Genomic DNA, 22090 nt, shown 5'->3' with positions numbered 1-22090 from the left:
TAATATAATTCAACCCATGAAAGTATATAGCACCATTTTTGTAAAGTATACAATACACATCTTTTAAGAGAGAATTATTTTAGTGAGAAAATAGTTTTTTTTAATCGAGAAGGATATTGTATAAATTTTTTCTTTTTGATACTCGATAAGGGTTTAAACTCGGGCTATTAGACACTCAGATCTATATGGTGTAGTTTTAGAAACATTCACTATTAAGCTATTACACAATGGTTGAGCTTTCTTGTTATGCATATGTATGATATGAGAACTTTTCGTGGTGGAGGACATTAAATTTGGATGATACTATTTATGGTTAATGCAATGTTTTGTTCTTGCCTCATACGTATATCATAATCGTATAGGCCCTCGTAGAAAATACAGCTCACAAGGGGTAGGGCATTTTAACCTAAATTTGTATATATACTTTCACTACAACGGGCCTGGTATTTGTGGTTAGCCCAAACTATCAGGAAACGTCTGGAGCCTAATTTTCGAACTAAGGCCCAGCCCAATAATCATTGTGGTTTGTGAGAACTGAGAAATTACTAATTAATTATTATTGAAGCCAAATCGGATATTACCCAATACCAATCTCAAACAAAAAGGCACATAAATATATTGAAGAATACATTATAATACCAAAAAAAATATTTACAAGCCGAAAACTGCCGTAGATTTACAGTGTCAATTCTCTATTTTTCTGCTATGCAGTCCACCATATGAATTGTGGAATTTGTCAGTGGATCACATAATCAGATCGTCTCCAAACAAGTACAGAAGTCTCTCGACGGCCCAACTAGGGTCGGACTTGGCCCAGCCCACACTTTGAGACGACGTCAACAAAGGGGCCCTACAGAGTGGACAAGTCTTGTGATTTTCATGATCATCATGATCATGATCATAATCCAACCATCTATCGATGCACTCTTTGTGAAACACGTGGCAGCAGTTCCTGAGCTCTCTCACCTCATCCTGCTCACTCAACTGGGCCAGGCAAACAGCACACGTGTCAGAAATCAGTGGCGCTCTCCCGATGACGTCACCATACGTTGATAACGCAAGACTCTCTCTGATCATCTGTGATGAAGCAAATGGACGTTGATCCTGAGTCTTATCATTATCATCTCCGTTTCTGAATCGGAGTAGCCACGTCAAGACCCATCGTAGAACTGCTAGTATTAAAGCTGCTTGGGTTAATATTACACCTGAATCCTCCACAAAGAAACCCATTAAAGTAAAATCAAGCCGATCGAAACACCAAAAGAGAGGAAGAAGAAGAAGAAGAGGAAGCAAAGAGAGGAAGAGGAGAAAGGGAAGATTCAAGGAGGCACATGTGATGTTTATAAAGGCCCGGGAGGGGTTGGATTGAAGTGGTGGTGCCTCTTTTTACTTTTATTTCTTTTATTTTAATGTTTTTTGTAAAGGAAACTGCGTCTTGGTAGGAATAAAAAGACTTCAAAAGAGTTAAAAGAGGTCCTATTCGTCGTTATTCGCGTAAGTCACTACTCAAAAAGTCGGTGGCTTTATCTTTACGATCCGAACGTATTGATATTTTGGGCTTTATGACGTGGCAGATGGTGATTAATCTTGAAAAAAGAGAGAAAAAATTCAAGATGAAAAGGAACATGTGGGTGTAAAGTTAAAATTGGAGCTGTGAAGCAACTGAATTTGTTTCTCCTAAAAAAGGATATATATATATATATATAACACGGACAATGTTAGAGACCCTCAAAATATGACCCTCAAAAGTCCCCCAAATCTATGTGGCAATAAAATATTCATTGATAAAAAACACATTTGTAGAACCACTTCACATCCAACACTCCACGTTAAATGGGGTTTTTTGGGATAACTATTTAGGGATCTCAAACATTATCCCTATAACACCACAACAACTCTAAATCAGGATGGTTAAAGCATATACTCAATTAAGATATATATTCAAATTGGGTGGCATGCAAATTCGAGTCCCGTCCTGTTTAAAAAAAAAGAGTAACATGGGTAATGAGTAGACAACATGGTGATTACTTTTAAACCCGATACCTTTATTCCTAAACCAAGGATTGAATAACAAAGTCCTACAGAACTTATCATTATTAGCAAAGACTAGACCAGTAAAGAGTGGTCGTGGTCGACAACAATGGTCGATGAGATACAATACACAAAGTGGTAGGACATACTCTGAAAGATCATTGTTCAACCTAAGAAAAATAAAAGAAGACGAAAAAGAAAAGGCAATGTCGTCATCAACGTTGTCTGTCCGGCTAGCTACCTAATGGAAGATTTGTTAGGTGGACCAGAAGGATTTGATAATCTCATATGCAAACATGCTTTTCATGATACGTGAGCTATGACAACATGACACATAATCTCTCCACCAACATCCTAGTCGGATCCCACAAACGCACTTATCATTCTTCCTACTTCATCATCACTATCATATAACTTTAACAAGAAAAATAAAATATTACCTGCAGCATAGTAGAACTAGATACAAAAACAGACGTCCAGCTCATAATTTGGTACTCACTTTCTCACCTCCACCTCCACCTCCACCTCCACGAGGTCAGAGGATTGAATGACAAAGGCGGGATAATTTCATGAAATAAATCTGTGAGGAGAGGATATAAATATTCGTAGAGATATCCTAGGGCGCATAACACCGGAGATGCAAAAAACACATCCACACAAAATGTCATGTCCGTAGAAGTAGAAATATCCTAGAGCGCACAATATATTGGAAGTAAAAAAACGCATTCACCGTAACACATATATAACAATCGAGCCTACAAATGAGATTTGAATCCAACTCAAAACTCAAGCTCAAAAAGGTTAGGTATCTGACCTCCATTGGCTTCAAGCACCCTCACCCTCACTTGGGTTCCTGTCCAGATTATCAGTGTCAACGTTTAATCATATTCACTTCTTTTCCCTGCACTCTGTGCCCTATTAAAACAGAAATGTTATTTTTTTACTTCAAGATGTTGTTTCATGCTAAGGGAAGTATCTACTAATTCTTACATCATATGGTAATAGCAGCAATAAACAAAAATATTGTCACTAAGACAAATGGTTAAAGTTTGGCAACATACTCCAGAGTGTATCCAAAGGCACCCTCCAGCTTGACTCAGTCAATCCTAAACTTCATCACGGGCAGAACAGCTCCAGAACAATCCTGTCCAACAAAATACAAAGGTAAAGAAAACCAAAGAAGAAAAGCAGAAAAGAATAATCTCCATCAGCAAGCGCTAGCATCATCAGCAATCAGCAACGACAAAAAGTGCTGATATCTGAATCTTTATGCTGTAATATCTTTCAGCAAACACCAAGGAGCATTAAAAAAGTAGTGCCAATGCCATGCAATGCAGATGTTAACATAAAGGTCTTTGACATGGGTCAGCCTCCAGCGTGTTCAATCTTATCCATAATCAAAGGCTAGGCCATGTTGAAATTCAGCTCAACATTCTTTCCAAGCTATTATAAAGGATCTTTTAAATGCATGCTGAAGATGTAATCACATCTTTAGACAGAGGCTTGTTTTTTCCCTTGGTGACGATATTTGACACTCCATGAGCAGAAGACTTTCCAGCCCATCATACACCAGTATGTACATCATGGATAATACAAACACGCGCAGCACTCAAAATTAAAAAAGATTTTAGAGAAAACACTAAACATACAAGTTGATGTGGAAAAGCATCAGCAGATGCAGGCTGCCTTGAGAAGTCTAATGAACCTCAGGCTGCTTGAGCCAAGTTTAGAAGGCCGCTTTAATCTATATCATGGACAACTATTAAACACTCGTGTCCAGACTTTGCTGCGCATTGTGTATGTTCAACCTTAATTTTAGCTTCGCTACCCAGCCCTTCCATGGTTGTGTCATCTCTTTTCTCTAATAAAATTTGTCACTCTGATTGCATTTCGCAAGTCATTTCACAACTTGCATATCTACTCTTCAAATCTATGGTTTAGACTTCATATATCAAAAAAATCAAGTAGATTATATGAAGGTAAGAAGATCAAATATAACCAAGAGGGCAGGCAATGACATGCATTACAAATACAAAAATACACCAGCAGACACTGCATATAAAGGATTTCAAAGGTTCCACTTCACAAGTTCCAGCAGACACTGCATATAAAGGATTACAAAGGTCCCAGTTCACAAGTTCCAAACTCTGAAACACATTTCTACAAAACCCTTCAGTTATTCCCCAACATAAGAAGGTGAAGCAGTAATCTAGTTACCAGACCAGATGCTTTTAGGATAAGGAAACAAGGTAACTGAGAGATCTCAGTGAGCACTACGCAGGATACCATGCAGATAGCCACCGGTCATCACCAGGGACACAAGAGATACAACCCCTGCTGGAAATATCTTTCCTGAGCTCCTGAAACGAGAGCCCATCACTCCCAAAAGTATGGCAGACACTCCTGGAAATGACGAGAAAACAAAAGCAGTGTATGAAGTAACAAACTTAATGAACCCCTATGACAAGATGGCACAGCTTTCGTTTGACAAGGGATTAGCTGAATATGTGTAAACCACATATAACAATATCACATAGTAAAACTAAAATTTACCATTTCTTCTTTCAATGTTGAAATATTTGATTTAATTTTTCAAATGGAACATACATATTTGAATTGCTTATCATTCACAAACAAACACACAGCTGATAGCCCAAACCCTTACATTTATTACACTACACAGATGAACTTCAGTAAACTAGCAATTGAAAATATTTCTAAGAACATTTTGGTTGTTGGCAAAAAGTGAGGAAATGCTTTCAAATAGGTATCTAATAGATTCGACAACTTCAAACAAAATATTATCCAAAGTGGTAAAGTTAGAGAACTGCTTCTTTTAATAAAGACGAACTACTGCAGAAAACACAAGTTCTGGTCCTAGTTAATGACCCTCCTACAAAGTACAAAGTCGATTTCACAAAGGAACAATTACTAATTCATAAGCTGCAGAATTTTCATAGGACTGAAAAGGGCCTTTGTAATATCCCGTATTGTGGAGACCCGTTAAAACATACAAGTGCCTTTAGTAGTAGTATCCATTGAGCCATATAGTGTTATAGAGGTTGTAATTGTAAACTTAGAATATTAAAAATAAAATGGATTAATCATAAGAATATTCAATATAATACATAATGGCCGGATTGTAATTATGCAGGTGGCAGAATAGTAAATACAGAAAAGTAAGGGTCATAATAGTCTTTAAAAAAAAAAAATTTAAAACCTAAACCTACAGTGCACGAACCCCTCCCTCACTCTATTTTCTTCTTCTTTTGTTCTTTTCTCCTAAATTACTTGTGCAGCCGTGACTCTCTTCTCCACCATCACCACAACCCCATCTGACCAGCCACCCATACTAGTCACCTCCAGCCACCGGCAACCACCACTCTCCGGTAAGAATCCATCCATAACCTTTAGCTATTTCAATGGGTTCTAAACCAAGAGAATTTCTTTGGGTCTTGCAACAAAGGAGAATTTAACACTTGAATCTCTTTCTTTGTTTTGTCTATTAGGAACCATCTTTGAAGGTCTTTAGAAGTTGGTAAGAACTATGATCTCATTATATACAAGTTAATTGAAAATTTGTTAGATTACAAATTTAGGGTATTTGAACCAATTTGGGGTTTTTGTTAAATTAATATTAGACTTGATAAATTAAGTCATAATATGTTATTTATGAATAGGTTGGCTCATTGGATATTACTTGACGTTAATTGTTTGAGCTTGTGAAGTTTGTATCTACAAGAGGTAGGGGAAACTTCTACCCTCCTTGATAATTCCTTCTATGCCTTGTGTTAATTCATTGTAGGGAAACTACCACCCTCTCTAATAATTCTTTGTATATCTTGTATTTAATCCTTTTAGGAAAATTTTTATTCTCTTTGATAAATCTTTTATGCCTTGTATTGAATCATTGTAGGAACTTCCTAAATTCTTAAATTCCTTGTTCCTACAATTGTTTGATTGTTGTTCATGGATAATTGTTGGCCTCTATTATTCTTTGTTTTCCTCCATGGACATGTTGTGGCCTAAGCCATTGTTGTGGGTTTAGACCGTCTTGCATCCATCATGCTTTACTATAAATTTTCGTAACAAAGATATCGCATAAATACTTTTATTTGCATCAAACTCTTTTAATGCATTAAAGAGGAAAATTGTAAATTTATTCAAAACAAATAATTTGCATATTTTACACCCTTGTGGAGTTCAATGGATGAGGGGTCGGGAGTGACACCGGGGTTTCGGCCTAGACATTGTGCGACTCCTAGGAGGATCCCAAGTTTATTGGACCGCAAGAGGAGATTTTAGAAAACTGTATTGTAAACTGTTTTGGGTACAACCTAGTTGTAATGGTGTTGCTAAAGTAAATTCTTGTAATGATATAAAAATTATATCATTGGTAAATGTTTTGAAATGTATTGTAATGTGGCATATATTGAGCCAAGTTTTGTGGACAATTGTTGGTTGTGTTGTTCTTGTATCACATTGTTCGGTGTGGGATGTACAACCCACTACCGGTTTAGGTGTCCAGATATCCTTGTTGTTTGGGGAGTACACTTTCCTTAAATGGATCCTTCCTTGTGTGTGATTGTGACCTTACGTGTACTTGTATACACTTGGTCAACGAATGCTTCGGCGTTCGGTGTGCCTCAATTGTTCCACCTGTTGTTTTAAATATATACAATATTTTAAATGTATATATATGTTGTAAATTGCATTCATTGTTGCATATTGGATATTGTACCTTGTAACCATTTATCCATATTCTTGTTGTCATGTGCCATGTTTATTTTCTATGGCACTTTGAGCGTTGTGAATCTTTATAGGGGCCCGAATCTAGTACGGTTCCTTCTGGTATTTTATTTCTATACCACGTTGTTTATCGTTCTATTTTTATTTCCCTACTGGGCCTTTCGCTCATGCCTTCTTTTCTTTCTTTTCCTTTTCCCCCCCCCTCAAGTCAGGAAAATGTTCAGGATCGGCTATCGGAGGCGTGACAGTGTCGTGTAGCCCGTGTTTACTAGATGTCTGTTTCCTTACCTTTAGTTAGGATTGTTAAACGTTTTAAATCGTTGAACTTTATGTATGACTCAGTCCCCTTTGACTTGAGCTATTGTTTGTTTCCGCTACGATATGGACCATTGAGGTCTTAATTACTATGATAGTATTGAATTATGTTATGGAGGCTTAACGCCATTGGAGTCCTCTTTAGGACAATTGTTTATTGTTGTGCAGGCTAGCGCTCATTGTTCTATAAAATTTCGCCACGTCTATCTAATTTGTATATGTGTTTTTCCTATCTCACGACCCCACCCGAAACGGGGCGTGACAGCCTTCTTAGCATGCAGAAAGATCATCAATCTGCAATGTGTTAAGGATGACCAAGTGGGTAATATTAGACCAAACTAAGTGGTGAAAAAGAATCCACGTGGAAGACTTTAGTTCTTACTAAAGATTCATATAGTGAACCCCCCAAGTTGAGATGGCAACGAAGAGGAAAACATTTAGGTACGGGAGAGAGAATATCGTTTGTGTGCTAAGCGTTGCTGTAGTATTTCCGTATCAGAAAGTGTGATATCATGTTGTAGTTTTAGAAAGTGAGATATCATGCTGTAGTTTTAGTTTTCCACACAATATATACAATGAAAATGAATTTGCACAAGGAAACATCACGAAAGTAGACATGACAAAATATCACGTTTACAAACATAATAACTTATTGATAGGTCGTCAAATAATCTTCTCATCCTCTGTAACATGGCATCATTAAATTAGGTTATGGATGACTATCAGTGGTAAAATGTAAACATTCTACCTATTACAAATTCTGATAACCCTTGAATTTCATAAACCAAAAGCAATTAGACAAGCAAGAACACCAGGGTGGCTTAAACTTAGATATCCTTTATTGGCACGGCATGCACTATCCCTTATTGAAAACTGAGTAAACAATCTTGAAATGCAGCTAAAACTATTTCTGTAGGAACAAAAGGTTCGAGGAATTGAGAGTTAACTGACAAGAGAACAAAATCCCTTACCAAGTCCAAGCGATGATGCGAAAACGGGATTACTAGGAAGCTGAGTGTATACATAGTACAGAAGCCCCGCAGACAGTCCTCCCGCCAGTAGTGACTTCTGGCTGCCACTCTTCATGTATCCCATAACACCACCAACTACAACGAATGTAAAAAATTCAATCCAAATTTATGGATTAATGGCTCGGAAATAGAACACAAATTGACGATGAATTCTCACCTCCGACAAGCGCAGCGTAACCAAGAGTCAACTTCTGCGACATGGACAAGGCCATCTTCTTCGGACTCTCGTCAGACGATCCTCCCTCGCCCTCGTTCTTACTGTCGTCCCTACCACTTCCACCTCCGCCGCCGCCGCTATTACCACCGTTGTCGCGAAAACCGTCGCCTCCACCACCGACGTCGGATTTGATATCGGCTCCTTCACCTGCGTAGTTGACGGAATCAGTGATTACAGTGGACGCTTCAGAATCAGAAGAGACAAAGCCGATCCCGGTGAAACGACGCCGCTTTAGATTGCTAAAACAGGAAACCTCAACTCCACGACAAGGATTGCCATTGCTCAAAGACTGCTGCAGGCGTAGTGTTACTACTCGGGTCGGGCAAGCTCTGTTTGTTGGCCCCAATCTGGCAGTTCGTAGAAGAAGACAAGATTGTGAACCCCTTAACAACGACTCCGCCATTTTGCTTTCGTCACCGTTTTGCCTATTTCTCTCTACATCTGGATTCTACACGGTCAGCTTCTAAAATATTTCCTGGGCCATCTGAAGGCCCTCTTGATTTCTTAATTGGACTTTTTGAATGGGCCACTTGAAGATCCTTCCAATGGGCCAAAAAAGCCGAGAAGAGAGGCAAGGCCCAAGTCCAACATGACAGCTGGATGTATCGGAGATTGCGTGAACAGCATCGAGATCTATGCATCGGAATGAGCATCCTATTTGAAGACAAACCAGAAAATAAAGGTCGTGATTAACGGCTTTTTTATTTCCTTAATTAATTTTTAAATAGAAAATAATTATAGTTAGTTAAAGAATTCAGAGAGCCATTGTAGAGTTATAGAGAGATTCCCGAACGAGGAGGCCAGAAAAGAAGCAGAGAACCCCTGCTTTTTCGAGGTCAGCACTCAGCACCACCCCACACACACACGGATACACAAAACCAAACCCCTTTCACCCTTTGACATGGAAAATGTTAGACCCAATAGCCTTCTTTTTTTCCTCCTTTTTTTACTGGAAATCAGCATCAACTGTTACGTGTATGTTTGCTTTCTTTTTTTCATGATTAAAGTGCTCACATGTGCACAAGCCTTGGCTCCCCTTTAGGCTTTGTTTGGATCTAGACGAAACACGAATCCAATGCCAGTTTAGCAGAGTCAACTACATTGACCGTGTGTTTGTTTAGTGACCCCTTGGGTTTCTTTGTGTGTTTCTTTGTGTGTGTCAACGCCAACAACAGCAAAAAGAGCTTCCTCGAGGAAACTTCCTATCTCCCTTCCTCCACCTAGCTTTGGAAGTTTGGCTTTCTCTTTTTGTTTGTTTAGTCCTTTTATATAAGCACATCCGTATCCCCCAACCTCCCACTCTCATTTTCAAGGTTGCAGCTTCTGGTAAGTTTCCTTCTCTACTGTTCTCGTCTCTCATTACTGTCATGTCATCCGTGTTTGTGATTTTTGTGGTTTTCTTTTATAATCTCAATCTGGGTCTTGCCTGTTTTTGTTGGGTGAATATGTGGTGTTCTGTTCTCTGTGAGAAGCTTCATTTTGCTGTTTATCAGTGGAACTTTGGGTTAATTTTGTGCCAAAAACACCTTCTTTGCATTGATAATTAAAGAAAAAGAATCTCAATCTGGTGTTAATTCCCTTATTTATTGAAGATGGAATGGTTTCTATCTCTTTTTCGCCACTTTTTTCCCCATCTCTATCTTATCGTATTAGAAAAGTTCATTTCTTGGTCCCTTTTTTAGTGCTTTTCTTTCTGTTTGGCATTTTCTTTCCAACTTATTGAGAGAATCAATTCGCAATTTTTTTTCTCATTACTTTTAATTTCCTGGTATGTGAATGGAGAATTTGTTGATTCTGATGCTTGTATGTGCAAGAATGGAATTAAAATCTGGAGCTAACTGATTTCTTAGGCCTGAAAAATATTAACTTTGATTGTTTCTGCATAGCTATGGTTAGGGAAATTCTTTTTGTTTTCTCTGATTCAGTATGATCTGCATAGAATCTAATGTCTCCTTATGTTTTTGCCAGTTGTGAATCTCTCAGTCGATGGAGAACATGGATTGTGGTGCTTCAAGACAAACTAGAAAGAGGAAGTTGCAAGAGCAAGATGAGTGTACATTGAACTTCTTCTCCATGGATGAACTCAATCAAGATCTTCTTGAAAAGGTCCTTTCATGGCTACCAACATCCACATTCTTTCGCCTAAGCTCGGTGTGCAAGAGATGGAAATCAATTGCAGATTCTCCTAGTTTCAAGCTTGCTTGTTCTCAGATTCCTTTGAGGGAACCTTGGTTTTTCATGGTTGATCACCGCCTCAACCAATCAATCATATTTGACTCTGCTGAAAGAGGCTGGAAAAGACTAAATCATCCACCTTACTTTGCACAAAACGCTAATTGTAACTCCATGCCTGTATCAGCATCGGGAGGCTTGGTTTGTTTCCGCAGTGGTGCTGGGAACTTCATTGTATGCAATCCCGTGGCACGGTCCTGTCGCAATCTCCCTCCACTGGATCCTGGTCCAAAAGATCAGTGTCTTCATGCCGTTGCAATGAATACAAATCAGCACTCCTACAAACTTATATTAGTCTCTGGTGAGCTTCCAAAGCTCTCCTTCAAAGTCTACAACTCCAGCCTCAATCTTTGGGAGGAAGAGGTTTCACTTAAAAGAAAGGTTGACGAAACTCGGGAGTTCGATTCAAATGGTGATGATACTGTGTATTTCCTTAGTAAAGCTGGCAATGTAGTGGCTACTGATATGCAGAGAAGCCCATCTAAGCAATTTTCGTCGGTCTTCACTCTCAAAGATGGTGAAGAGATTGTGTATTTCCTTAACTCCTCGGGGACGGTTGTGGCTTGCAACCTGACCCGCAAATGCTTCTCTGAGTATCCAAGGCTATTGCCTGCCTTTTCGGAGTACTCCATAGACGTGGTGGAATGCGGAGGAGAAATGTTTGTAGTTCTGTTGTCGGAATTTTTTGGAAGTGCAAGCCTTAGAGTGTGGAAGTTCGATGAGAGCGTGCACTGTTGGAATCAGATTGCAGCAATGCCTCCATCAATGTCTCATGAATTCTATGGGAAGAAGGTCGACATAAACTGTGTTGGTACCGGTAACCAGATACTTATCTGCCTCAACTCTGCTGAATTTTTCAGTTATGTTCTCTGCGATTTGGATATGAACAAATGGACTGAATTGCCAAAATGCATAATCAATGGTGAAGCCATGGAGTTTATGTCCGCCTTCTCCTTCGAGCCTAGGATTGAAGCTTCTGTGTGATAACCTTAAAGATGTCGAAAACATAGATGTATTAAGATTTGTGATGCCATTTTCACTTTATTCTTTTAGTTTTCTTTTCCCATTTTATCTGTTGTAGTCTATTGACTTGGATTTTACTTTGATTGTATTCTTTGAGCATATAAGCCACCGAGCTGGTGGACGTTGTAATGAAGTTTCCATAGAATTTGTCAGATTTGATCATAACATACTGATATCACAGTGTTCACTCATATCTGTCACAATCCTGTCTTGGAGCATGCTCAACTTCACCTGTTCTCTGCTACTGCATTTGGTGAAATATTGTTGTTCGTTGTTGGGATTTTGATCCACATGAAACTTTCAGTTGTGGTATAAGATGAAGCATTTTTAGCAAACATGAAACCTAGGAAGCACGAACACGAGACACGACATGGGCACTCCGACATGGGAAAATGATGGTCAAGTTTGTATCTGATAAAGATGTGCAATTCAACTTTCAACCAAGAAAAACAGGTACACAGATTTCTTCAGACTTTATTTTTTTTTTATTGCAAAATTGGGAGAGAACATTAAGTGAAGAATTCACTATAGTCTATTCTGACAATTACTTGAAACAAAACTCACCTTCTACTCAACAATGAAATTTTCTAGCGGCAATTATGAGATAACGGAAGTTGGAACTCGTTTTTCCTGCTGGAGATTCTGTTCTAGGTAGCTTCTGCGTTCAGTTTCTCAACAAGGTCTGCAGCATCCTGAACTGTGGCAATGTTCTCAGCTCCACCCTCACCAATTGACACTTCGAATTGTTCTTCCAAAGCCATCATAATTTCCACCTGAACATCATCATGTTCCTCAATAAATTTTTTTAGAATATGTCTGTTTTTTTCTTCTAAGCAGGATTTGTGTTTGTTTTGTACTTGGGGTTCGAGAAAATTTCAAGCTGATGTAGAAAAAATGTTTGTGTATGAAGGATTACCGTGTCGAGGGAATCAGCCCCCAAGTCAGCAAATTTGGTTTCAGGAGCCACGGAGCTGACCTCTACTGATAGTTGCTTCGCAATGGTGCTTTGGACGGTTTGCAAAGTCTCAGCCTGAGCCTATACATACAACAATGCATTTATATATATAAAAAAAAGTTTCAAGCTTACAACTAAATTATCTTACAGAGCAAGAAATTGGAGTCCTAGAGCATCTAGAGCGGAACGGATAGGATGCAGCAGCTGCTGCTGCCTCAAGTTGGATTCCTGGGAGTTGCTTCAAACCGGAGAAGAGAGGCCGAACCTGCAACCAGTTACTGATTCAAATTACACAAACAGCTTCTCAGAAATACTTGCAGGAGCCTAGTACTGGTAAATTAAGTGAAGAAGAAACATTTATACTTTTATAGGAATGATACTTACATTGACTGAGAAACTATTGATATGAATACCAGGGACTCTAACCCTTGATGGGGGAAGGGTAGCCAATGGACATGCAGGGGTTGAAACAAAGGAAGCCATGTAAGCAGTTTACAGAAAAAATGTGCGGAGAGTTGAGTTTCCAAGTTTTTAGGAAATGAATTGGGGTGAGACTACGTGTGTTTGTATCAGTGCGAATATATAGAGGAAACTGCCTACAAAATAGATGTACAGCGGGCAATTCCAATGTGATTGTTTTGCTTTGGGCCTCGAAGTCTGGGCGGCTGCTCCCAGATAATCTGTCAACTTTTGCTTGCAAATTGTGTCCGGACCACATTGTTGGGAGATTAAAGAAAACGTTTACGTTTAACCATAAAATTAATCGAAGGTTAGCCTGTCGATGATTCAATGTCTTTGTTCTTTTAGTCTAGATTATAAAATAACAAAGAGGGACATTATTAACACAAGTGCTACGGATCCCAGTTATCCTTGCTGAAATGTATGCGGTATGCACAACTCGTCTCTTCTGTGCAGGGTGCAGAATGTTAAATAGGTATTAAGACAAGCTTCAACTCTACAATCTGAGCCTTGTTTGATCCTGGCCCCAACTTATTTACCACACCAATCGCAGCCCAAAACCTGTTATGGTATAGATGGGCTAAAGCCCAAATAGCGGAGTTCTCATTTGAATTGCGCATTTGCACGGAGCTACGGAGTTATTCAAGACATCGGCAGTTGGGTTGGGCTTATTTTTTGTCCGAAGTTAAATTGCGAAATTGAGTCCAAATTTAAGCCCAATGTTTCAGCTGGGTGTCGGATACCAATTCAGTTCTGCCAAAGTCAAAAACGTTGTGCTCTTTAGTTCACTTTACAATCGAATTCCATTTTTCAAGTCAAACTATTATGCTCCTTGGTTCACTTTAGAATTGAATTCAAATTGCAAAAAAAGAAAGAAAAAAACTTGATTTCACTAACTTCTTTTTTTTTTTAATTTTCTATGGATAACAACATGATACAGAGATGTGCCTAAAACCCAATAACAATTGAACTCAAGATCTTTAAAATTCATACGTTTGGTCCCAAAAAAATGAAGATTGGGCTATTACCCAACTGGTTGATCTCACTAACATATTTGCATTGTCTTTGTGGGGCAATTGAATGCAATGCACCGTCTGTCCTCTGTTACTGACCTCTTCTTGCAATATTGAATTGTCACCTTAATTTATGCCAATCATGTGCTTGCATTGAAGTGAATTTAAATCAAAACAAGATGTACGTATCTATCCCCCACATTACAACCCAATTTGGTAAAACTTATTGATAAATGAAAGAGATGGTCTGTGTCTGATCTTTGTGGGGGTATGTCGTAGTAAGGTAAAATCACTTTCTGGCACATATTAGGGATTGGTTTTCCTGTGTTTTTATTGGTCACAACTTGTCATTCAAGGCCATAATAACTAACCAAAGTTAAGGGGTCTACAACTATCTTCCTTGTTCTTAAGGGTTTACCTTATAGAGTGTGTGTGTTGGCAGATTGTGTAAAAATCATGAATAAAATGGTCCCACCGCCATTCTCCCACTGATATCAGCAGAGAGTGACCTTTCAATTTAGGGGATGAAATGAGGGCGAGTGAGGACCCTTTGTATTCATTGAGTTCACATTTATCGATTTTACTGTTAATAATTTTCAACTTTATAGAACGAAATTGAAATTCATAGATTTCTTGCTAGGGAGGAATCGTGAGTGATCAAAGTCAAATTGAATACCAAATACGCGTAGCGTGTCCACCGAGCCACCCGGTACCACCCGATGAGATTTCTTAGCTTCCATGAACACAACGGTCAAACTTTAAGGCATCATGCATCGCATGAGATAGATATCGCAAGAGTCAACTAGGAATCCAACCCACAATATTTTTTATTTAGAGTGGAAAGACTCTAACCCTAGCCTAAGGGTAGGGAAATAACATCACATCATAAATCCTGGGTGACCGAACATCAAAGAGAATCGAAAATCACAAAGGAATCAAAATATCATATTCACCCTTCGAGAAGTCTTCTTGAAAATCATTTTAGAATATCTCACTCACACTCCTATAAAAATATACCTCCAACACAGGGTAAATAAGTGTTTCCAAAAATTTAAGTGACTTGAGAGTTTGAGCGTCTCCTCGAGAATTTACCTCGAATATTCTTAGTTCACGCTTTCTCATGTACGTAGATCTTCAAAACACAGTCGAGAATAATAGCTAATCCAACCACATGATTCGTCAATAAAACCAAACTAGTTTTGGACGTGATCACCGTACATGAAATTTTGTCATAGTTGTATAGCACGCCTGACCTATTAATTTATCCAATACACAGTTTAAACAACGTAATTGAAGGATGTGACATGACTATTATTTGTAGGTAGGTTGGTTAGTTTCCATAACATATATACATAGACAATATTGAATTATGGTTATTGGTTTTGTACATATACGGCTGGACGGATGCAAAGCAATCAGCCCCCACCCACTAGTCATGGAAGGATAGGATAAAAGTCAGGTACAACAAAATAGAGCTCAAACATATCATCATATCATATTAGCCGTCCCCAATTGTATTTGTAGTGAACCCTTCATCCTCATCTTCACAGATTTTAATTTTACTGCATTTATATATACACACAAGCAATGAATATGGTGGTGGCCTCACATCACACACAATTGGGGATTAAAAAAAAAAAAAAATTATCGCAGAAATGAAAATGAGACTAATGAGGGAGTGGGGGTGGGGGAACTTCTGGGTATTGATTGAGATTGCAGGCTTTGTTTTTCGGCGGTGGAGTGCAGCTGCCGCCATCGCTGTCCATTTGCTCAGTCCCACGTGGCTGCACTTTTTGATTGGATCCTTAAGGGTCTGACCACGTGGCAGCCACACTCGGTGGGACAATAACCGTTTGATTATATGATCCGTCACATCACGTCCGTCTCTGGCCTTTGAAGCCGGTCCCACCTTCCCCCTCAAGCAACTAGACAATCAGATAATCGATCAATTAGAGACATAATTACTGCTTGGAAATGTTTGCTGTTAAATTAATGTAAAGGGGCCCCATAACTGTTGTTCATGCCGATTTATGACGATATAACAGCGATTTTTTAAATTTAGAATTACCAACTATTTCTAATTAGGGTTTTGAGACCAGAGAGGGGGTTGATTGCGGAGTCTCATAGAGAGCAAAGACCCGCAGGTGGCAGGCCTGTAACTGCGCACCTTCAGGTCCCCCAGCAACAGTCCTGTGGAAACAGGCATGCATAAATATTGGGCGTTAAAGGAATTGAAGTTGTATTTATCGTCCTCTCTATTTAATTTGGCATACAAGGATAAAAGGGTAATTGACTGTTTCACACTACCGTGTGAATGGAATCTCAAGTCTTGAATGAAGCATGTAGAGAGAGAATATTAAAAAAATATTAATGTAAATGTGATTAGTAGAAATGGGTTTTATCTCTGGTCGCGGTGAATGGTGAATGGCGATTGGCGATTGGTGAAGCTTGGTTCAGAAGGCAAAGTGTCATATGCATCTTTATCCACTCCCGCAGATGAGTCCTCTTCCTCCTCTCTCTCTCTCTCACTGATTTTTTTTTTTATATTTAATTATTTTATTCTGGAATTCTTATCCTATTTGTATTGAGTGTATTCAGATGTAAGCAAGTTCAGCAAATAATTGTTTTTTCCCCTTTCTGATTGCAAGTTGCACTCTTGTTCTGGTCTTGGCACTCCTGATTGGGTGTATTGGATCAAATTATGGATTTAAATGACTAGATTGCATTAAATTTAGGGATTGGGTGTATTGGATCAAATTATGGATTTAAATGACTAGATTGCATTAAATTTAGGGATTTAAACGGCTAGATTGCTGTGAAATTTGGTTGTGAATTTATTTATAGGGATAGGTGTTCAAGTCCTCCAATCTTTCTACCAGTGGGGAAGTATTTGTAGATTGGATTTTTCATTGCTTTGTGAAATTTGTTCTGAACTTTTTATTGAGTTTGCTAAGCTTTTACTCTTTCATAAGGGAAAATAAGGGAAAAAGCCACTCCCTGTTCACATGTAAGATTGGCATTACTAGACAAGAATTTCCCATTTCCTCTCTATTTCTGGCAGTCAAATGGGACCTTATAGAAGTAACAGGGTTTGAAATTAGTATTTGAAAAATCAAAAATAAAATTAGGATATTGTTTCTCCTAGAAAACTTAATTTGAAGATTACTACTTGTAAATTGTAATTAGATTGGAATATAAAACCGAAATCAGTATGTTGATAAGTAGCACTTGAGATAGGTAGCATGAGTTTTGGATTCAGACTAATTCAAAACAGTATGTTCAGGCTTACCCAGCGATTTTTTCTTCTAATGGATTAAAGAAAGAATTTGCAATAAAAAATAAGAAAGTTGAAAAGATTACAGAATCAGATGAATGGCCTAATCATCCTATTATCACTTGTTCTATTTGTGGGCCCCTTATTGTAGGACCACTGGAGTGGACTTTAACTTGAGTAGTTGTATAGATTGGGAGGTGAGAGGTGTAGAAACAGGGGTTGTTATAGAAGTAGTTTGAGTGGTAAAGTAGCAGAAATGCAGTATTTGGCACTATGATTAAATTGACATGTAGACAATTATTCAATTCTAAAGGTTAGAATTACGTTAGTTACTATGTTTTTTTCTTGTGAACTTGTATTTGTATATACAGTAGACAGGTCAATCCATTTATTCTTCTGCCTCATAACCCTGAGCATGCATGTTCAGGTTAAATAATGTGGATATGCTTGAATCTAACAGTTTGGAGGAGCTTGTAATTGTATTATTTTTGGGATAAATTTCTGCATTTGCTATCTTTGTAAACTACAGTTAGGAACAAACAGTTTCAGTTGCAAATTTAAATATAAAATGATTGTAGTTCTAACCGTGGCCTTTTCTCACTGTAAGATGGAAATGTAAAAGCTGAGTTATTTATCTACTGTAGTAGTAACATATTGTCTCTAGGCTTTATTTCATTGTTATTGCAGTCTGTTATCTCTGCTAATAGACTCAGAAGCCATGCCTCTGTCTCTGCCTCCATTGAGTGATAAAAGAAAGTAAAGAAAGTATTGGATGAAAAAGGTGGCTATCTAGGAAAATAAGATGAAAAGGAAAGAAAGAGGATGGTATGGAGCATTTCTGTCTTTAACTTGCTGTGGAATGCCTTTACAAGAGGTCCAAGTTCTCTGTTTCAGGAACGGACTCAAATCATGCTGAACATATTGTTTTAAACAGAAACATTAGAAATTTCTCTCTTTTCTTTTTCTTCCAAAAATCGAATGAAAAAAGGAGAAGGTTACAACAGTAATGGAGATTCTTCTGTCAGTCTTTGTAGGCTTTTGCTGACCTTTTTTGGAGCCTGGTCCCATTGTACTTGCAGACAATGTACCAGAATAACCATCAATCATTCCATACCTAAAATACCCTTTGGCCAGGAGTAATCACTTGTAGATCAGGAAACTGGGATCCAAGAACTTGTCCAATTTCCAAAAGAATCCTTCCTCCCCTTTATGCAGGAATCCATTTTCTTTTAGTATTCCAAAACCTAGGAATCACTGGTAGTTGCCTTTACATGATGAGGACTGCTGGCCACACTTATTGAATTCCCTGATATGGCATATTAGTAGATCATAATCTTGTCAAATGAAATATTTAAATGGTCAATAATCTAACCACCTGGGTATCATTTCCTTTCAAGGAAGATGAATATTTTACTTTGAGGGGAGTGTAATTGTGTAAAGCTGCTTCATTGTAACTTAAGCAGCATGATTTCAAATCATGAAAATAACCTCTTGTGACTTGTGAGCATTGCTAGTGTGAGCCTTGTGGTACAAACTCTGGGAAGGATGTAATTATAAACTCTTCTAGAGAGTGTATAGAGACGAGACTCTTGATGTAGCAGGATTGAGTGACGCTAGTTGTGTAACCTAAGTAGCGCTAGCTGTCAACTGCTTCTGTTGCTCAAATTATTTTTCTCAACTTCTCATGGTTGATGCTAGCTGTTCTAATGGTTGATGCTAGTTGTAGGTACTTCCAAGGTTATGCCACTGTTTGGAGAGGGGAGGAGGTATTTAACCTCAGAAGTCAGAGGAGAAAATTTTGCCACTATATCTGAGAAAGGAGGGTACTTTGGTAATGGAAACCTCATAACTGCCTTATTTAAGGCAGTAATAAAAGGGTAACCATTACCAAAGCTGTTTGCCAAATTTGAGAAAAATCCAAAAGATTTTAAAAACCCTAGACTGTCCTCAGCTAGTATTTATTACTCTCATGACCCCTCTCCAGGGCACTCTGCCTCTCTCTGGATTGTGTACTTTGTTCCTCAGACAATAGAGAAAACCCTTGATTCTCCTGGCTTAACTTTTTATATATTCCTAAGTTTGAGAGAGAGATGCGGGGTCGATCCACAAAGCAAGAGGTCAAAGAAGGAATCGAAACAGACAAGCTTTGTAAGCTCAAAGAGGAACCTCAGTTCTCTGGGGCTTACATCCGTAGCCTTGTGAAACAACTAACCTCTTCAAGAAGCAAAGGCTCCATGCATCCCAAAGACCCTGAATGTGTTGATGGGGATGGGGTTACTGGCCAAAGTTTGACCCAGTTTAGAGAAGGTATCAATGAAACCCCTCAACCTCAGCAATCCCAACAGCCACAACAACACAAAAAACAGATTAGGAGGAGACTCCACACCAGTAGACCTTACCAGGAAAGGCTGCTTAATATGGCTGAGGCCAGGAGAGAGATTGTTACTGCACTCAAGTATCATAGAGCATCTATGAAACAAGCCAATGAGAAGCAACAACAACAGCAACAACAGAATTCACAACCAGTGCAAGTTTCACAAGTTTCACCTTCTCCATTTTCTGATCAAGAAGGAAATATTAAGTCCCAGAGAAATCCTGGAATATACCCATCAGGAAATCCTAATTTCTCGAATTATTTAGACAATTTTTCCTACTCAGCCTTTCCTCACCCTCCTCCATCAAACTTCTCTTGGCCTGTTTGCTCAATTCCTCCTCCAACTGTGGCTGACAACCTCAATTTAGCTCTTCCAAACCAACCTTTGGGCCTTAATCTCAATTTTCATGATTTTCACAATTTGGACACCAATCTTTACCACAATACCAACAACTTCTCTGTCTACTCACCCTCATCTCCATCTTCATCATCCTCCCCTCCGATTTCCTATGCTACTGAGGAAGTTCCTTCAGTTGCAGTATCTCATGATTTTGGGCCTCCACCAGTCTCTGAATCTTATGACGGAGGAGATTTACATCCGGTGATGGACGAAGAGGAGATGGCAGAGCTCAGATCAATAGGAGAGCAGTATCAGATGGAATGGAATGATAGGATGAATTTGGTCACATCAGCGTGGTGGTTCAAATTCTTGAGGTCCATGGAGCTGGAGCCAGAAAAACTGAAGCCAGAGGAGGATGATGGGTACCGTCCATTTGATGAAATCATGGAGTTTCCCTCCTGGTTAAATGCAAATGAGAGCTGCTTGCAACAACATTTTGATGATTACTGCTCACCTGAGTACTTCCAAGATCCTGCCTTGCCTTGGTAAGAATCCATATATTTCTTCTTTATTTTGGAAAGAAAATAATTATTCAATATTTTGTTCCTTGCCCTCTGTCCCATGGATCAACACAAGGAGATATTTGTACCTTTTATTTTCAGGTTTGCTTATCCATAAGTGTCTACTTGGGATTTATTCATTAGATAAATCAGCAGCACATGCAAAATGAAAATTATGGTTAGCTGCATTGGAACCTAAGAAGAGAAACTCGATGCATACTCTTTGATTTGGGTGACAAGGCCCAAACAAGGGAATGTTTGATACGATGATATGGGCTTCATCTTTGTTATTGTATTCAGCCCACATGAATCGCTTGTTCTTCTTTATTTGTCGTTATATCATGTATGTTGGGTGTACCTAATTCATTTATTTTTCACATGCATACAAAAGTTGTTGAAAAATTGATGAGTTCATCGATTCTTCTGTTTTTATTTTGTTGTCTTATAATCTTTTTATTTTTATTTTTTTTGATGGGCAGCATGGACATTGAAGAAATTGATGGAATGGATGGGGACTGGCTTGCTTGAATTGTCAAGGATTGGATTTTTTTTTGTTGAACACATCCTTGGCCCGCTCTTCTTTTTTTTCTCATTCAATTTTTATTGACCAGTGAACTTTTGATGGTGCAATCCCGACTTCCCCACTGCGAAAACATTATGCACGAGAGTTGTTTTTTTAGTCTTTGAAAACTTTAGTTGAGCACATCTAATAAGGTCTGCAAGTGATGTTTTTATCTTGGCAGGTCATAGTAGGAAATAATGTAAGGCAGGAGTTGATATTCTCCTAGATAAGTTTTTGATATCGGAACATCTATATCTGTAGAGATCAACATCTGAGCTTGTTCTTTGTTGCTTGAATGGCAATTTCAGTCATGAAAAAAAATTGTCTACTACTCTATTTGTCAAATGTGTTAATTTATGTACAGATTGGGGTGGATATGGATGAGTCCTTTATGGATAATGATATTGGATAGATGCGGTGGGAAAGGACAAAGCAGTTGTTTAAGCTTTGAAGATTTGACCAAAATATATTGTAATGACCATCTCTGCAGGTTTATTATGTCAGCACTATTGATAACAAGGATTTGATCTTTGCCTCCTGAATTTGTAGCTTCACACAAATGTTGATTATATGTTCCATCATTTTTTTTAGCTTCTTTCATCCTCTTTATTTTTTTAAACCTATATATAATGCATATTATATGAGTGAGTGATTCAGTTAATTAACTACTTGGGTGATAGTGTAGTATTGAATTTCTCTGTGATCAAACCGAATGGACTATAAAGGTTTTGAGTTCGATTTTCACTATAAATAATACTTTTATGGTCAAGCATTGGCCTTTGGTCCAACTTGTACTATTGTAAGGTGAGAAACTTTAGGTCTAACAACCCGAGTTTAGATTCATAGTAGAAGTAAAAAGTGATAAAGTTAGTTGGAATGAATCACTTTAAGTCGAGGCAAGTATCATGAAATGTAGGCGTAGATGCATAATCCTTGTTTGGAGGGAACCAACCAC

General features: G+C 38.4%; 5 protein-coding genes and 1 long non-coding RNA gene across 8 annotated transcripts; 3 read left to right on the top strand and 3 right to left on the bottom strand.

The window, feature by feature from the left end:
• Positions 1-544: 544 nt before the first annotated feature.
• On the bottom strand, positions 545-1624 carry LOC119997169 (E3 ubiquitin-protein ligase Os03g0188200-like). Its single transcript, XM_038844009.1, has one exon. The coding sequence runs from the start codon at positions 1228-1230 to the stop codon at positions 745-747; it is 486 nt and encodes a 161-aa protein (XP_038699937.1). The 5' UTR covers positions 1231-1624; the 3' UTR covers positions 545-744.
• A 2400-nt stretch (positions 1625-4024) lies between these two features.
• Positions 4025-8788, bottom strand: LOC119997168 (protein FATTY ACID EXPORT 2, chloroplastic-like). Its single transcript, XM_038844008.1, has 3 exons — positions 8284-8788; positions 8067-8201; positions 4025-4434 (listed from the first exon to the last, which is right to left on the bottom strand). The coding sequence occupies exons 1-3, from the start codon at positions 8744-8746 to the stop codon at positions 4295-4297; spliced, it is 738 nt and encodes a 245-aa protein (XP_038699936.1). The 5' UTR covers positions 8747-8788; the 3' UTR covers positions 4025-4294.
• Positions 5014-6521, top strand: LOC119997170. The gene is made up of 3 exons (XR_005467974.1): positions 5014-5420; positions 5541-5569; positions 5712-6521. It is a non-coding gene; the product is annotated as an uncharacterized LOC119997170 (long non-coding RNA).
• A 728-nt stretch (positions 8789-9516) lies between the features above and the next one.
• LOC119997969 (F-box only protein 13-like) lies at positions 9517-11788 on the top strand. 2 transcript variants are annotated; one of them, XM_038845216.1, is made up of 2 exons: positions 9517-9669; positions 10312-11788. In XM_038845216.1, exon 2 carries the CDS (start codon positions 10330-10332, stop codon positions 11557-11559), a length of 1230 nt encoding a protein of 409 aa, XP_038701144.1. In that variant the 5' UTR covers positions 9517-9669; positions 10312-10329; the 3' UTR covers positions 11560-11788. The 2 variants fall into 2 exon arrangements, with proteins under 2 accessions (XP_038701144.1, XP_038701145.1); XM_038845217.1 differs by lacking the exon at positions 9517-9669 and adding an exon at positions 9698-9943.
• Positions 11789-12245: 457 nt separating this feature from the next.
• Positions 12246-13036, bottom strand: LOC119996330 (acyl carrier protein-like). The gene is made up of 4 exons (XM_038842918.1): positions 12938-13036; positions 12702-12818; positions 12515-12634; positions 12246-12371 (listed from the first exon to the last, which is right to left on the bottom strand). The coding sequence occupies exons 1-4, from the start codon at positions 13034-13036 to the stop codon at positions 12246-12248; spliced, it is 462 nt and encodes a 153-aa protein (XP_038698846.1).
• A 3766-nt stretch (positions 13037-16802) lies between these two features.
• LOC119996787 lies at positions 16803-21480 on the top strand. Of its 2 annotated transcripts, none has more exons than XM_038843584.1 (2): positions 16803-20558; positions 21053-21480. In XM_038843584.1, the coding sequence occupies exons 1-2, from the start codon at positions 19390-19392 to the stop codon at positions 21099-21101; spliced, it is 1218 nt and encodes a 405-aa protein (XP_038699512.1). In that variant the 5' UTR covers positions 16803-19389; the 3' UTR covers positions 21102-21480. The 2 variants fall into 2 exon arrangements, with proteins under 2 accessions (XP_038699512.1, XP_038699513.1); XM_038843585.1 differs by lacking the exon at positions 21053-21480 and adding an exon at positions 20676-21040.
• Positions 21481-22090: the final 610 nt, after the last annotated feature.

The sequence above is a fragment of the Tripterygium wilfordii genome, chromosome 4 (assembly GCF_013401445.1).
Source record: "Tripterygium wilfordii isolate XIE 37 chromosome 4, ASM1340144v1, whole genome shotgun sequence".
NCBI lineage: Eukaryota > Viridiplantae > Streptophyta > Magnoliopsida > Celastrales > Celastraceae > Tripterygium > Tripterygium wilfordii.
The sequence above is the reverse complement of the archived record's forward strand: the minus strand, read 5'-3'. Positions and strand labels throughout refer to the sequence as shown.

What these genes read in the sequence shown, in the direction of transcription:
- LOC119997969 (XM_038845216.1), top strand. Translation starts at nt 10,330, where the DNA reads ATGGAGAACATGGATTGTGGTGCTTCAAGACAAACTAGAAAGAGGAAG.
- LOC119996330 (XM_038842918.1), bottom strand. Translation starts at nt 13,036, where the DNA reads ATGGCTTCCTTTGTTTCAACCCCTGCATGTCCATTGGCTACCCTTCCC. An exon ending in TCAATAGTTTCTCAGTCAAT is followed by an intron (nt 12,819 to 12,937) that starts GTAAGTATCATT and finishes AACTGGTTGCAG; the next exon opens with GTTCGGCCTCTCTTCTCCGG. An exon ending in GGGCTGATTCCCTCGACACG is followed by an intron (nt 12,372 to 12,514) that starts GTAATCCTTCAT and finishes GATGATGTTCAG; the next exon opens with GTGGAAATTATGATGGCTTT.
- LOC119997168 (XM_038844008.1), bottom strand. Translation starts at nt 8,746, where the DNA reads ATGGCGGAGTCGTTGTTAAGGGGTTCACAATCTTGTCTTCTTCTACGA. An exon ending in TTACGCTGCGCTTGTCGGAG is followed by an intron (nt 8,202 to 8,283) that starts GTGAGAATTCAT and finishes CATTCGTTGTAG; the next exon opens with TTGGTGGTGTTATGGGATAC. An exon ending in CGCATCATCGCTTGGACTTG is followed by an intron (nt 4,435 to 8,066) that starts GTAAGGGATTTT and finishes CGTCATTTCCAG; the next exon opens with GAGTGTCTGCCATACTTTTG.
- LOC119996787 (XM_038843584.1), top strand. Translation starts at nt 19,390, where the DNA reads ATGCGGGGTCGATCCACAAAGCAAGAGGTCAAAGAAGGAATCGAAACA. An exon ending in CAAGATCCTGCCTTGCCTTG is followed by an intron (nt 20,559 to 21,052) that starts GTAAGAATCCAT and finishes TTTGATGGGCAG; the next exon opens with CATGGACATTGAAGAAATTG.
- LOC119997169 (XM_038844009.1), bottom strand. Translation starts at nt 1,230, where the DNA reads ATGGGTTTCTTTGTGGAGGATTCAGGTGTAATATTAACCCAAGCAGCT.